The following is a 15924-nucleotide window of genomic DNA, read 5'->3' on the forward strand; positions in this document are numbered from 1 at the left end:
TATTGTTTTCTATATCAAGAACTTTAAAATCATAAAATCATAGCATTTACAAGTTAAATTATTTGTTTTATGACCCAGGGGGTAGGCAATTTTCTATGTTTCTTGCCCCTGGGGCCTCAAATTTCCTAAATAATTCTGCTGTTTCTAGCAATTTGGAATATTTAGTACATATTCAGGATAGAACACACTATTGTAAGTTTTCTTGAGATATTTTTGTTTTTCTAGCTTGTATTTATTATGCCGTGGTGACAAAAAAGCAGATTTAAGTGTTGCAGCTTACTTTTGGGTTATCGAAAGGACACAAATACCCCATAAATAATATTCAGAAAGGATCTATGAGTTTCAATGACTGCGAAGAGTAAATATAAGCACTTCTTTACAATTTAACTTATAAATATGCAAATATTATGATTTAATTTTGTATCCAGGACTTTAAGTAAACTATGCATACTGTAAACTGTGAATTTATGCTGAGTCATCATATTTAACTCAAAACATTGACCAACATATCGTATACAGATAATGTAGTATAATATCTATTTTCAGATATGATAAAGAGACAGACAATTATCATTTTTCATACAAGTCGGTTATTGACGTTTTCATAATGTGTTTGTTCCCGTTTTTCTTTATATTTGGTTTGGGCTTAAGCAATATAAATGGAGCTGTCCTTGAATCGAAAACCCTACCGGCAGACCAGCCACAACCGGACACGATCGCACAGTTAGAGGCACGATTAGGTAACGTACATTGTATGAAACACAATATATATCCGTTTAAATCCTTCGTTATTTTTTTTATTTTTTGCTAGTTTCATTTTGTTTAGCTTTGTTTATTTCAAATGCAATGCATATTTTCATCAATAGTCGTTTGAAGCTACATTGTAATCGGTTCTCAACTTCCAAATTGATTGAGACCAATGTCCATTTGAATATTTTTAAGAGGTTTAATTCAAAGTTCATGAAATTTATTTCCTCTGATAATCCACAAAAACTGATGTTTCTAAAGATACAAAAAATAGGGAGAAAGTCAACGAGAAGATAACAGTTAACCGACAGTTAAAATGGGTAGTGGTAGTGGATTCCTTTGTGTTCATGGTGTTTATGTAGTAGATTTCAATTGTAGGATTGTGCATTCACTTCTCAAATATCACAAGGGGACTTCCACCTCAGTATAATATCTTTTGATATACTGATAAACAGTAGAGTAAACACATTGTATAAACATAATAACTTTATCATTGCTTAAAAGTAGGTGTAATTGTATTGTCATCGTTATATAAATACCATGTGATACATGTATCAATTATGGTAAAATAAATATTTCTGAAATAAAATATTCCTTTCATGTACATGTATATTTCGCCAAAAAAGACAGTTTTCTCAACCATTAGCCCTCTATTGAATCAAAGATTGATATATTTGGAATATGCTTGTATCATGTGAAAAAGCCGAAATACACCAAGGAGACATAAAAGAAATTATATGTCGTACATGTAGACAAATAAACGATACCCTGGCAAAAAATAAAGACTGAGCAACATAAAAAAACCGGGGTTGAACTCAGGTTATCCGAAAGGATAAGCAGTACCAGTTCCATATTGTGTACCCGTCGTAATGATCATGCAAGTACTGGTTTGGTGTTAATTCTTATTTGGTTATGGCACAATCGAAAGACAAGAGGATTCATACAACCAATTGGTTCATACATCAATTGGAGCATATCCGTGTTTATTGTGAATCAAATCATATCATAAAGGTCAACCATCTCTAGAAAGCGTGCGTAAAACTTTCATATTTTGCAGAACACATATTCATTGTTCTTGATCATCTTCGCTAGCCAAGGGTTACGATCCACTCTCCTCCTCTCCACCCTTGTCAGATTGAGACAGAATTTCGGATTTACGAGGTAATGATTTTCATTGGTTGCAGTCGTAACAGGCTGCATTCAATCAAAAAGCGCCTATATTAACATGATCACGTGTAAATGTAGAAAATGTAGGTAAACAACGTGCTGATTGTTCAACAAGTCTTTACCCCCCAAAACATACGACGATATTTAGAGACAATTTAAATTTCCTTTATCAACTACTAGAAGTTCCTTCATTTACATCCAAGCTCCTTTGTTCTACCAGGGCTCGGATCATCCCTACCAGATCACCCAGTTGGAGTTTACTTGTTTAGTTTACTTATTTGGCATGCTTTGTTTTGTTCTGTAACTTTTTGGCGGGAATGTTAAATCTACAATAAAACTTAGAAATATTTATACGGATTATAGAGTATATGTAATGGGTAAACACCCGACAACAGACTTTGAAAATTTAATTTCGTCATTTCGACAATATTTAGTGTTCCGACGACTTTCGAACAATATATTCAATTTGTAGTCAGAATTATCCTACCATTAACAAACAGATACAACACAGCATTATATTTTATATAAATTAATATAGTACGTTTAAAGTCAAGGGTTATAGGTCATCGTTACGAAGTATGAACAATAACTTTAAAGTTCTTGAACCGTCCTTTGGTGAACAATATAGTTAAACTAATAAAATCTATAAGTTGTTCTATGGATCTTTACGATACTTTCTGGGTTAAAAATATCCAATTCCACACAGTAAAAATCAACCAAAATAATGAAGTTCAAATATTAAATTTGAAAGGACATCATGATTGTTTTATCAACTTCATTCACTTACACATGCATTAAGGTAGTCTACACATTTTTGTTTTCCAGATGTTATGATGTTGGCCATATCGAACCAAAAATACGAAAATGCTGCGCTGAAATTGGATTTAGCGTCTCTGAAGGACGAAAATACTATCTTCAAAGCAAATATTACATCGCTTCAGAACGAGAAAATTGTGCTCGAGCAAAATGTTTTAGATTTGATGACAAGAGAAGAACAATTGAATAATTCTTTACAAAGCTATATAACCAGCTCAGTACAAAACAATGTTGAATTTCGTAAAAAAATGTCATTAATAGAGTCTGAGGCGACAGTAATGAAACAAGATATGATTTACCTTAACCAAGAAGCATTACAAGCTAAGCAGGAAGACAAGGACATGGAACAACAACTTTCACACGTAAACAATACAATTGACTATATCGAAAACAAAATGAAAGATGTCTCTGAAAAATGCACACAATTATCAGGTAAGTTTAATTCTGTTTCGTAAGATAAGAGATACGACAGTTTGTAAAATACATCCCTTCTTATATTTGAAATATGAAGGATGATAAAGGAAACCTATGATATACGTCACTAAGATAGTAATAAGTAACTGTATGTATGTTTTTGTGCTAGAAAATTGCTTACAATTTACTTTGACAATACTATTTCAGATGACTACTCAATTATTGATTTTCGCAATAAATAATAAAAGTTTGGTGACTATGTTGAATTGCACGCATATAAATATATCAAACTTGAGATAAAGGAATCTAGTACAACAGATCCAGTTAAGCCTACTTATCTTGACTTGCTCTAGATATTGACAAAGACGGTCGGTTGAGAACAAAAGTTTACGACGAAAGAGATGATATAAGCTTCCCAATTTAGAACTTTTTATTTCTATGTAGCAGCATTCCAGTAATGTATGCATATGGAGTACACATCTCCCATTTGAAACCATATTCCTGAGCAAGCACTTTCTTTGGTAGAGAGTTGTTGCTTACAAGGAATGTTTTAAACCAAGACGTGAAGTTGAAATACTCGCTTAAAAAATGTATGGCCGTCATCACGATTTAGTTGACCGTTATAAGATATCTGTTTTACACGTGATAATTGATATGTTTTAACTGTCTAAACTTCTATCCGTCGGTCCGTCCTCTTTACCCAACATATGACATTCTGAATGATTTCAGATCATGTGATATTTCTTTGAATACCTAATGATGGCTCAGACTTACAATTTTGTTTGTGGATAATTAACGAAAAATAAAATAAAGATGAGATTGTGAAACCAACACCAACACCAACATTCTATTAAACGTTCGTCCAAACAATTGATTGTCTGTCAGAATAAAATTCATTTTGGTTCAGATGACTGTCCTTTGTCGATGAATATATAGAAACAATTCATGTTTGATATTATTACTATTTTGAAATTTCCCTCAACAACAATATGTAGCTTTTAGTCGGTTTTGTATAAAAGTAAAAACGAACTATCCACCCGAGACAAAATGACGTGGATATAAAAAAAAAACATAAAGTAGGTCACCATACGACTTTCTTCAATGAGAAACTCTATACCCTGTAACGTATAGATATCAAGCGATGAAAGGGCACAGAAAGACGTAGTGTGAAACAATTTAAATGAGTAAATCAACGGCCTGATAACCTAAAAAAAATAACTAAATTATAGCAAGTTGTGATTTATAATAGCTTAGGAAATATAGTTTATATATTGACTTTTATCTAGGAGAAATAGTGAGGAACGTTTCACGCATTGGAGATCGTATACAAGCTGTTGATATCAAACACACATCTACTGAAAGTACTTTATCCAGTAAACTTCAATCCGCACAGCAAAGCCTCTCAAGTTTAAATCAAAACTACAATAGTCTGGCTAGTACATACAGCACGTTGAATCAACGCTATTCTTCTCTTTCTAGCCAAATGTCCTCGTCTGGTAAATATATATTAACGCAATCATAATTTAGACTTGTAGATAGAACTTAAGTTTGTCTATTTTTTTTAATATATTGAAACTTTCAGTTGTCTTTTTTATTTCTTCAAAAATTAAGATCACAAAAAACACTGAACTCCATTTAAATTCAAAACGGAAAGTCCCTATTCAAATGGCAAAATCAAAAGCTCAATCACATCAGTTGTTATTTTGCCATTGGTTAGGGACTTTACCTTTGCTTTTTCTGTGATCCGGTATCTTTGTTATTTTAGCTTTACTATTATATTTCTCATTGCCAACAGTGAAATTTTAGCTATATATTTTAAAGGCTCGTCCATCCTCACGCTTTAAATATTCAAATTCAGCTGTCTTGCGTTGAGAAATGTCATGGCAGTGATATTGATGGAAGCTATGTTTAATCAACGTGTGGTTCGTTTGATCTCTGTTCTTAATTAGTCAAAATTCATGAAAAAAGGTGACCATACATATAGAATGAATCGAAATAATTCATGGAAGCAATGCTAGATTTGTTGTAAATTTACACATGGCCTGGGCCGTGACATGCAATGGAATGTTTGCAAATTTTACGATATTTGTATTCAATGTTACTTTCCAGCAAATATATGGCTTCCATGAACTATTTCTTAAATAGATCCACACTCCAAAAAAATCAAACTTCCGTCTTTACATATGGCGCTATCACTTCTCCTGTGGAAAACGATAAACACCAATACATTTTGCATTTAATTTTATTTCAGGAAGATGCGCAGCTTTTGCCACTCTATCTGAATACAAACATTACACTGCACTTCATGGAAGAATTGTTTTTGACAGAGTTAAAGAAAATCATGGCTCGTGTTATTCGAATGGAGTTTTCACGGCTTCAACACATGGGTTTTACTATTTTTCCTGGGTTGTTTATTCTTATGAAGATACACGAATAACATCGGAGGTGATTAAAAACGGTTACATTATTGGACAGATATATGCTTCCGGATCATATGATAATGGAGCATCCTTGTCAATTGCTATTGAATTATATCAAGGCCAGCAGATCTATCTCCGATCTAAAGATAGTGGTTACGTGTATGGAAATGATTTCTCATCTTTTTCAGGATGCCAAATATTTTAAATAATGTAATCGGCTACTTTAATTTTCTATTACTCCAAAGAAATATGTACAAAAAATGTACAGAAATTGCAGAGTACGGGATTGAAAAAAAAATGAATTTCTTCAATACAATTATAGTTATACTAGTCAGTTTTAAATTAGTTAATAAATGATTCATTGTAATTTTCTATCATGATTGTGTTAAACCTTTTACACGTATTTTCCTTTGTCCATTCGACACATGCATTTTACCTAAAAATATATTAGACCATTTCGAATACGTTTGATGATTATATGTTACCGACTGCTTTGTCGGCAGGTACAAACTCAGACACCTGCAAGTATTTCATGTTTGTTCCTTATTCTAGAAATAGGCGCATCATATGTACTATAAATCATTTTCAAAAGGTGATTCTCGATTCTCCTCAACAGTCATATATTTATTAAATTTTATTTATATAAGAATCAAGAAGTTTATTTATCGGAGTTTTCCCGTTTACACCAATATTTTACAAATCGATGAAAGAGTGTCTTTACCTGACGACTGTGTTTCCAATACTTTTAGATAGAAAACGATATGCTGGTTCTTTTTTTTATGTAGCTCAACAAATTATAACACACTGCTGACTTTAATGATATTGCTTAAGGAAGTAATACTAATATGTTCGGACTGCTATAATAAGATATTAGCTGGTTACCTAAAACGAAGTTCAACCTTTAGAGTTTATATATCTATTTACTTAAAAGTGACAAAATTGGAAACCCTTTATGATGGTCTGGAGTTTGAGGTTGAGGTAATTTCTGTATTCTGTAATATATCATGTCATTTTCTCTATTCAGTCAAAAATATGCTTATTCTGTAAAATTCTTGTGTTCAGGCACAACATATAGAAACATAGAAAACTAATGACTGAGTAACACGAATCCCATCTAAACTGGGGGTGATCTCATGTGCTCCTGAAGGATATACAGATCCTGCTCCACGTGTTGCTCATGATTTTTTGCAAACCTAGTAATACGTCTAATTCGGTAGGTCACTATCGTGAAAGGCGGATTGTATTATAGTTACGACAATATGAACATATCCGCTATCATCTGTGAAACAGATAGTCCAAAACCAGTCAACCAACCCGTGATGGCGTCCGTAAAATTAAAAAGGAATGGTTTCAACTTCAACATTTGAAACTTTTGGTTTGATGGCTTCCTTGTGCCATCAACCTGACGGCTCTTCGGAGAATGTTTTCAAGGGAGGACGTAGATCCTGAAAATAGTATTGAATCAAGCTGGCGAATGGAATGATGGAAATATCTGTTAAGCAAAAAAAAATTAAATCTTTTTTCCAATAAAGGGGATGGGTTGGGGCTTATGTTGTTCACAGTTTGAGCAAAGTGACAGTATCCCCCATCCCTGTGAATCCGTCACTTAATTTATACAAGTGACATCATTTATCCATTTTGAATAATATCTAAATCAGATTAAAATCATTCACGAAAACAAGAGTTTAATTTCTTTCTAATAATTTTGTTACTTTGGATAATAAACAGCAGATAAAATTACATTTGGGTATAGTTGAGCATACTTGGATTGTTATATAAGGTATTACTAGTATTGAGAAACTGACCATCAAACCTAGGTAAGTTTTATAACATAGACAGTATCGACAGTAAACCGATATTAGAGAAATCTGAAAGTTAGAGATCACAAAATAAAAGACAAAATATTTTAAAATATCACTGAAAACGATTGAAAACTATTTTAACAAGTATGCAGTCGCACTTTGTATATTTGTTCTTTAAATCAAAATTCGATCATCTGAACTAGATTATATACTTAACAGCTTAACTGTATAAAAAAGAAAACTTCAAAAAGACCAATCTATCAATTCTTTTGGAGAAGATTGAAATATATTTAAAATTTATTGGTAGCAGGAATACGTAATCATCAAGATCCATGGAGTTGGTCAAATTATTGTATTTTAGGATAATTATTATAAAGTATTTTAGAACCTCCATATTTCGAATACAAGATATCCATTAAATATATTGATGACCTCCCCTAAAATTAATAGGTCTTCCATAATTCGAAATATCAAAATATACTCCAAAAAATTCAATGACAACATCGCCAATCCTCGAGCATCTGTCTTCCAGCCATGACGAATACATTTTCGTTTTAAAATATAATGGGTCACGGATCATACAAATAGAACTCCAATAGAATGAAAATGACCATTTTAGGTCTTTTATGTCACAGTAAGTGATGAATTTTGCTGTATTTTGTTGTTGTTGCCTTCTTAATTTTTATTGAAATTCAAGACGGAGGAACCGTGAAATATTTATAACTTATTTCATTTTCCATCTTGGTTATAATATCACGTTTTAGTGAAAATTATGGGAATAAAGTCTGTTAATGGGTTGGACAATTGAAATTGTGTCAGTTAAGAGTTATTTAGCCACGACAATAATTTTGCTACCTTTATATACTGAGTGCCAATGAAACGCAATACTTTTATTTTTCAAAAAAATATTATAATTTTTATTTTATTTATATTAGAACTTTGTATAGTTGTTTGAAAATGACTTTTCAAACAATTGTCGACAACTTTACGGTTGGGTGATTTTTGAAACAAATGCGAAGTAAGGGTTATTTTGAACGGACATAAACCGAGTTCACCGCTTTTCAACATACGCACCATTTTCACGATTTTGTCATTTAAAGCTTGGCTAATGTCATGAATTTTCCCGCCCTTATTGTTAAGAAACTGTGATAAACATCTGAGTAAATGCCAGGACTTTCTGACAACCAGCAACATGCAGTTTTGGGCATGATCCAATGAAGCCTTTCACAGCATACAATTACGAGAAGACTGTGGTTCTAGCCTCTACAATTACCCAAATCATCCACAAATTCAACCAAAATGGATAATTTAATGATAAGCCACATCCCGGGGTACAAAAAGCAAGAAACGCTCAGCAAGACCGATACATTTGTTCTTTAACATATCCGACATCGACTCTGATGGCTGTCCAAAGGTCACGAGAGTTCAATGGTGGTCACAGTAGAACCTTTGGAGCAATTTCAGTAAAGCACCATTTGCGCAAAAATTGTTAAAGAGCGCCACAGTTTTTCCTTATAGTGACATCTAAACGGCCGTCTGGCGTAGACATCGAAATATGTAGACCAGAAATCATTCATTATGTGCCACAGTATCCTAGAAAGAGCATTTTTATTTTGACTTTCTTTGCATTTTATTGCATTTTATTGAAGGGTGACGTGTCACTTCAATATAGCGTGATATGGATTGGTCTCTGGAATATGCATGCATTTTTATTGACGTTTTCAATCAGCCTTAAATTTTGTGTCTGTTCGAAGTAGCACGTTCTCAATTCCGACTCGGAAAGTGTCTTTCTAATACAAAACAGGGTACATATAACGTGTTCTCGTTCACATATGAACATGATATTTGTTACTGGACGTTAAACCCTAATTCGTCAGCATCATCCAATTTGTTCTTTTCTTCTATTACTTAATCAAATGTTGTTTACAAATCACTCTAAAGAAGTAAACGGAAAGGAGCGAATGCAGCTACAAATGTACATTTGGTTATTTTAAGTTTCAATTCATTTTATTCCGTTTAGTTCCTTTCTACATAAGTGCAAAGGAGAACTACAATTGTCTATGGTGGCCGGTGAAGTCCATTTCGCGTTTTCGCGATTTCGCCTTTTATATTCTATAGGGCGAAAACGCAAAATCGCGAAAAGGCGAAATCGCGAAGTGGAAAACGCGAAAACGCGAAGTCGAAAACGAGAAATTTTCGACTTCGCAATTTCGCGTTTTTTGCCATATAGAATATGTAAGGCGAAAGCGCTAAAACGCAAAATGGCATTAACCTGCCACCATAGTTGTCCGCATGTAAACTTCTAGAATTTGTCACCAATATAAGTACATCGCAATCCGTTACTGTTTCAACAGCCATCGGTGTTTCATGTGTGTATTCTTAAACAAGTATTATTTTTCTCTCGTTTTTAACAATGTATCACTCTCTACTGTCCTTATATATTATTCTATATTCTGAGTTTCCATCCAGATTCTCGTGTATCCGGATTGGGGGTATTGTTTATTTCTGTATTCTTTAAATTGTATGCCATTTTTTTCTACATTTTATTTATCTTACTCATTATTCTTTCTTTATTTTTCATATTTTGTCATCCCAATATATTTTACTTACTGATGTTTAGTTACATTACGACGTTTATCTCTGATTTATATACTGGTTACCAATGTAGATGACAAATTTGTGTCTTTCATGACAATTAAACAGAATCAACATGATATATGCGATCATTCTTGGATGAAATTAATATTACTTTTATGTTACACTTTTTGAAACCATTTTTATCAATTTTAAATTTCATGTGTTGTTTCCGTATACGTTATGTTTCATTGCTCATGTGTTGTTTTCGTATATTTTAGCCGCTCGTCTTGAGCCTATTCATTTGATCCGATAACACCCCATATAGCAATAAAATTATACTTTTATTGTCATTCATAACTCTTAACAGACCAATTAACAGACCGGGTTTTATACATCCGACCCATTAACAGACCAGGTTTCAAATAAAGATTGATTTATGTCACCAAAATACAGATTTTCGTATAGATTTTTCACACAATGATATCAATATGGTGAACAAACATAATGCCTTTCTTTTTTCGATGTTCAAAATATTGAATGCAAGTAAATTTAACCAATGTGTCATTTTGTGTACATTTTATGTGTGTAAAATGTGTATAAATTTATTGATGAGTAACCCGCCTTTTCATTTTATAGATCGTACATCGAAGCTAGAAAAATTATAATTACACCACTGAATTCAGTACATTGAATTGTTTTGTTAGACATGAATACTTTTTATGATGAAAATATATTTAGAAAGTTATACAATGAAACATGCTGAACTTTCAATGATTTTCTCGATAACACCTGATTAACAGACTTTAGCTAACCCGATTAGCAGACCAACCGCCGATATAGCCGCATACTCAATATAAATTAACCGACCAATCTCTCGGTTAGCCGAGTGTCGGCCGTGATGTAGAATAGGACGATCGTTTAAAAAAAAATAATACTAGAAAATGCTCGCGAAATCGCTGTACAAGTGTTGGAGAAATAAGAGTGTGGACACAATAATAAACAGGAAACAGTAAGGATTTGGACACGGTTAATGCATCTAATTCTATTTTCATACATTGCGCACGATGTCACAGTTTTACAATACGGGCACGGTGAATATACGGAACACTTGCTTTCCGAAACGTGTAACACTTGCATTCCGATTTTATTTGACGAAGAATCAGAATACACGAAATAATGATGAACGATACTGAAATTGGATGATAAATCATTGTGCTTTTTGATGTATTTCACGGAATACAGCATGATATCATACTAGACATTTGTAGCAGGTCGTAAACGGTTCTCCAAAATGTAACCTATTGACCAAAACAATGCATTTCTTTCGTATTACATCCCAGCTCCTTTGTTCTAACAGGGGTGATCTGAGCCGGGTCACCCCTACCAGATCACCCCAGTTTGAGTTTCTTTGTTATGCATGCTTTCCTTTGTTCTGTAACATTTTGGCGGGAATGTCAAATCCACTATCAAACTTATAATTAATTAGACGGAAAAGATCAAAATTCACGTAGAAAAAATCCAGTGTATATACTGGGATTCGAACTCAAGACCTTTATCATATCAAGCCACGACACATACCACTACCACGAAAATGTTTGCCTTCCGATTTTCGGGAAATGACTTCTTTCAGATAGAACGATTTGCTAGTTATTGGATAACATGCAGTCTATAAAGTTTTATTTTTGTTTCGATATTCATTTATTAACACCCAAATACACAGCGGAGGTAAACAGTAAAATTGGCGTTGGCTTAATCAGCAACGGGATATTTCACTCCAATAAAATATAATGTAAAGATTAAAATATTCGATTTGGCACCAATTTCCAACGAGAATAGAAAGATCCATCGCTTCATCCACCAATGAGTTCATAAATTTAATATTATACATACTGTGATTACACCCGCCAAAGATTGATGATTAAAACATGATTAGTATATTAAATTATAGTGTTACAATTATTCATTGGTGAATAACCTTTTGAGTTTTTTAATTTTTTTAAATGAGTTATCTCCCATTAAAAGGAAGTTATAAAAGTAAATAACCAAAAGGGCATCGTTCACATTACAGGAAGCCGATCGAGAGAGGAGAAAATAAGGCTTTGAACATGCAAAAAATGCCGATGATATCTCATATTAACGGTCCTTTTCAGGGTCATCAATATTTTACAAAAATATTCTGACTTCGTTGTATTATACATGATGCAAGAAATTCTAAGAAACAAATGAATTTTTCAAACGTTAACTTGACGTGAGAGAAATGTAATAGTAACTCATTTGTCTTAATTAAGTGATAGAGATCTATTAAGGTCTTCTGATTAGAGGTTATGGGTCCGTCAAAATAAAAAAAAGGTCAAGGTCAAAGATTAAGGTCACGTATTTTTTTCATGCGCTGTATTGTTATTTCAAAAGATATCGCTTGAATATCATATTTTGCAAATGATATCGAACAGTTTATACGCTTTTGAAGCTGACACTCCTTAACCGAATACTTTATCTTATAAGAGTTATCTCTCCTAACGCTGAAAGTCATAGTGGCCACCGTTAAAGATTATGCACTAGAAATAAGTGATATGCCTTTGTAATTGGTAATGCGCCTCCAATTGAGGAACACAAAAGTTGTGTGTAAACAAACAAGTTGCTTTCTTTAAAAAAAGAAAAGCAATACATGAACCTAAGAGGTCACCAAAAGATTGTTGCTGAATTTGTGTTTGCTTTTGAATTGAAATAATTGGCTGTGAATATAAGAAGCCAGTTGAAAGTATATATTTACAGCTTCTATTTGTATGGTTATTTTAAAGCTCGGCTATTTTATTTATTACTTGGGAATGTACATAATTTTTCCGATTATAACCCTTTGGCAAATCCTAATTTCTACTAACCGGATGACTTATGCAAATTACACAAACGTCTCAGTTTGCTTTATAATGTGGAATTCTGGATGCATTTATTTTATCTATCATATCTTTATATTTTGTTTCCTACATGAATGCCTTTATATTCTCAACTCGTATTTGAAGCTGTCTTTACTCATGGTAGATGTTGTATACGGTGAAACCTGTGGCATACTATTGATTGGGACTCTTATGAAGAGACTGATTTTGATCTCATAAAACATCTCAAATTTTTTAAAAGGATTTCCTGATTTTACTTAAATCAATTCAAACATTCTATAGTGAAACTTAGTTTTACCGAAGAATTTCTTAATTCAGAAGTTTATGAATACCTGTACACACTTTCAAAATAACCAATTTATATAAAAAGATATGTAGATATAAAAAGATACCAGAAATAAAATGATGTACGCCAGACACGAGTTCAGTAGACACAAAAAAAGCACCATGCCAGTGACGCTCGAATGAAAAAAGTTAAAAGGCTAAATACATTACAAAGTTAAGGAATCTATTCCTTGTGTAGACAATCCTTAGCTTTTCGAAAAGGTCAAAGTTTATAATAGGACAGTGACTCAAAAAAGAAATAAAAGAGAAACAACTCGGGGTCAAAATACCGTTAGAAATGATGACCGTGCTTGAAAGTCATATGTGAAGTTCTTTCTTCCGTGTCCTGAATTTAGATATCAAAAACGAAAATAAGCTTTCATGAGTGAATTTAATAGTATTGCATGCAAGTAGTATCTTAGCGCACGAAATAGTAAATAGAAAGCATCTCACTGATACTAAGGAAAAGAATACGCATTTGCATCATCACATATCTTAATCTAATAGTTGAATTCGAATGTCAAACGGCCTACATTAAATGCTTTGACTCCGGATTTATTGACATTTTATCCGGAATTTTTGAGAACGCAAACCGATAGTGTGCTTTTGAAATGTGATCTATAATGTGAATGCATCAAGAGGTGTAGGATAGTTGGTCAAAACATTGAATACAATTTTCAAAACAGTACCATATAGTACAAATATGTAGATGCTATACGGTTAAACTATTAAAACAAACAAACAAAAATTGAATTAAAATTTTATAAAAACTAACGTTCCTGTAATTATTTTATTTTCAAATTCTTTTGAATATACATTGTATATAATATCAATAAACACGAACGTCAAGTATTTACGAATGGACAGTTTATTTATCGAATGAATCTACTTTTAAATTCTAACATTCCACTATGTGAATATATGACTATACAAAATATAAGCAAAGACTTCTAAATCCATACTAAAACGGTATGAAATAATCAACATTATGGTTGTAATTAAATTTTGTTGTGATTATTGTAAATTATTTTTACGGTTGTTGTGAGTTGCAACGATTTAAAATCATGCTTTATGAATTGAAAACGCACAAGTATTTTTATTCACGACCGTTTAAAATTTAAGTATTTACTAAATTTATCGTACTTTTCGTTTTAGGGATATATTACAATAAATAAATTTGGTGTATTTACTGTCTTCTGATTGGTTAAAATTATTAGTTTTATTTTCAATGTTGTCAATTTTGATGGCGACACGCCCACTCTGACGTTGTGTATTCATACGCCAACATGTGTGAACGTTGTAATTGTTAATATATATAATATAAAAAGTTCTTTGAGCCTTATTTTTGATAGAAATTTATTTATAATGAATGGCAATAATTTATTTTGATTTTATTGAACCATAAAACTAATTTTTGACTCTTCACATTTTACATAATCCGCCTCGCGGATTATTCAATGTGAAGAGTCAAAAATTAGTTTTATGGTTCAATAAATTCAAAATAAATAATAGCCATTCATTAAATACAAAAAATAAATAATAATTACTCATAAAACCTAAATACTAAAATGGTATGAAATAATTAACGTAGAAATATAATGATTATTGTTTATAAACATTTTTTTTTGTAGGATGCAAGAATTTATTTAGATTTAATTTTTATGTTTTCTTTACAAATGAATATTTAAAAATACCAAAGCAGAGTATCTTGTTATATAAAATACTTATTTCTTAATTGCAACTCTGAAAATATTCTGATTTCAATCATTGTTAGTTTCTTCAGAAACATAAATACAGTATATATTTTGTATATATTTCTTTGATTCCGATTGAATACTTTTGATAAGAATATTATCTTTTTTTTTTCCGATCTAATATTAATATGTTAACCAGAATCTTCTCTCCCATAAGTCTATGATGAAATACACACTCAGTATCCCGTGGTTAAATCTTCAAACATAATTAGTTCACATGTTATCGAGAAAAACATACAATACCACGTTATAATTGACCCAGATATACACAGTGTACAGTAATCGTTTTAAAACAAATATAATTGCGTCGTCAAGGGCCATCAAGGGACCATATCAAAGACGTAGAAAACAACCTGTTAAGGCCTGTATAAATGACCGAAAACTTTCGAGACGTTCCGAGAATTTTATTCTGACTTCCGGCCGAGAGATATCGAGTGGCCCATAGACACATCCAAAACTCACCAATATATAAGCATGAACCCCTCAGGGGGTTCATGCAAAAATCTCTGTGTAGTGATTTTGGACATGTTTATATTTTGAATAAAAAGTAAAATCACAAAAATACTGAACTTAGAGGAAAATCTAATGGAAAGTCCATAATCTCATGTCAAAATCAAATAACTAAACACATTAAAAACGAATGGACAAGAACTGTCATATTCCTGAATTGGTACAGGCATTTTCAAATGTAGAAAATGGTGAATTAAACCTGGTTTTATAGCGCTAACCCGCTCGCTTTTATGACAGTCTCATCAAAATCCGTTATATTTACAATAATGCGTGAACTAAACAGACATAATAAATAAAATAGTCAAAATATGGGTACAGAAGTCAACATCTTGTAACAATTTTAAAAGGAACAATTTAACAGAACACAAAAACATCTATCTACAAACACATTCATTGATTCGCGTGTCTGACGTCAGAAAATTGTATACGTCACATAATTTTGTCGTTCAATGTATAAACAAACAATAAGTGACTGAGCTTAACCATTTGTGTTGATTTTGAA

The 15924-nt window shown here is 32.2% G+C and overlaps 1 protein-coding gene across 1 annotated transcript; it reads left to right on the top strand.

Annotated features, from left to right (window-relative positions):
• Positions 1–532: 532 nt before the first annotated feature.
• Positions 533–5914, top strand: LOC139485356 (uncharacterized). Its single transcript, XM_071269778.1, has 4 exons — positions 533–740; positions 2740–3162; positions 4431–4640; positions 5396–5914. The coding sequence occupies exons 1-4, from the start codon at positions 608–610 to the stop codon at positions 5767–5769; spliced, it is 1140 nt and encodes a 379-aa protein (XP_071125879.1). The 5' UTR covers positions 533–607; the 3' UTR covers positions 5770–5914.
• Positions 5915–15924: the final 10010 nt, after the last annotated feature.

This window comes from Mytilus edulis, chromosome 8, assembly GCF_963676685.1.
Source record: "Mytilus edulis chromosome 8, xbMytEdul2.2, whole genome shotgun sequence".
Taxonomy (NCBI): Eukaryota; Metazoa; Mollusca; class Bivalvia; order Mytilida; family Mytilidae; genus Mytilus; species Mytilus edulis.

Coding starts and splice junctions, on each gene's coding strand:
- LOC139485356 (XM_071269778.1), top strand. CDS start 608: ATGTGTTTGTTCCCGTTTTTCTTTATATTTGGTTTGGGCTTAAGCAAT. Junction 3,163..4,430: donor AAAATGCACACAATTATCAG/GTAAGTTTAATT, acceptor ACTTTTATCTAG/GAGAAATAGTGAGGAACGTT. Junction 4,641..5,395: donor TAGCCAAATGTCCTCGTCTG/GTAAATATATAT, acceptor ATTTTATTTCAG/GAAGATGCGCAGCTTTTGCC.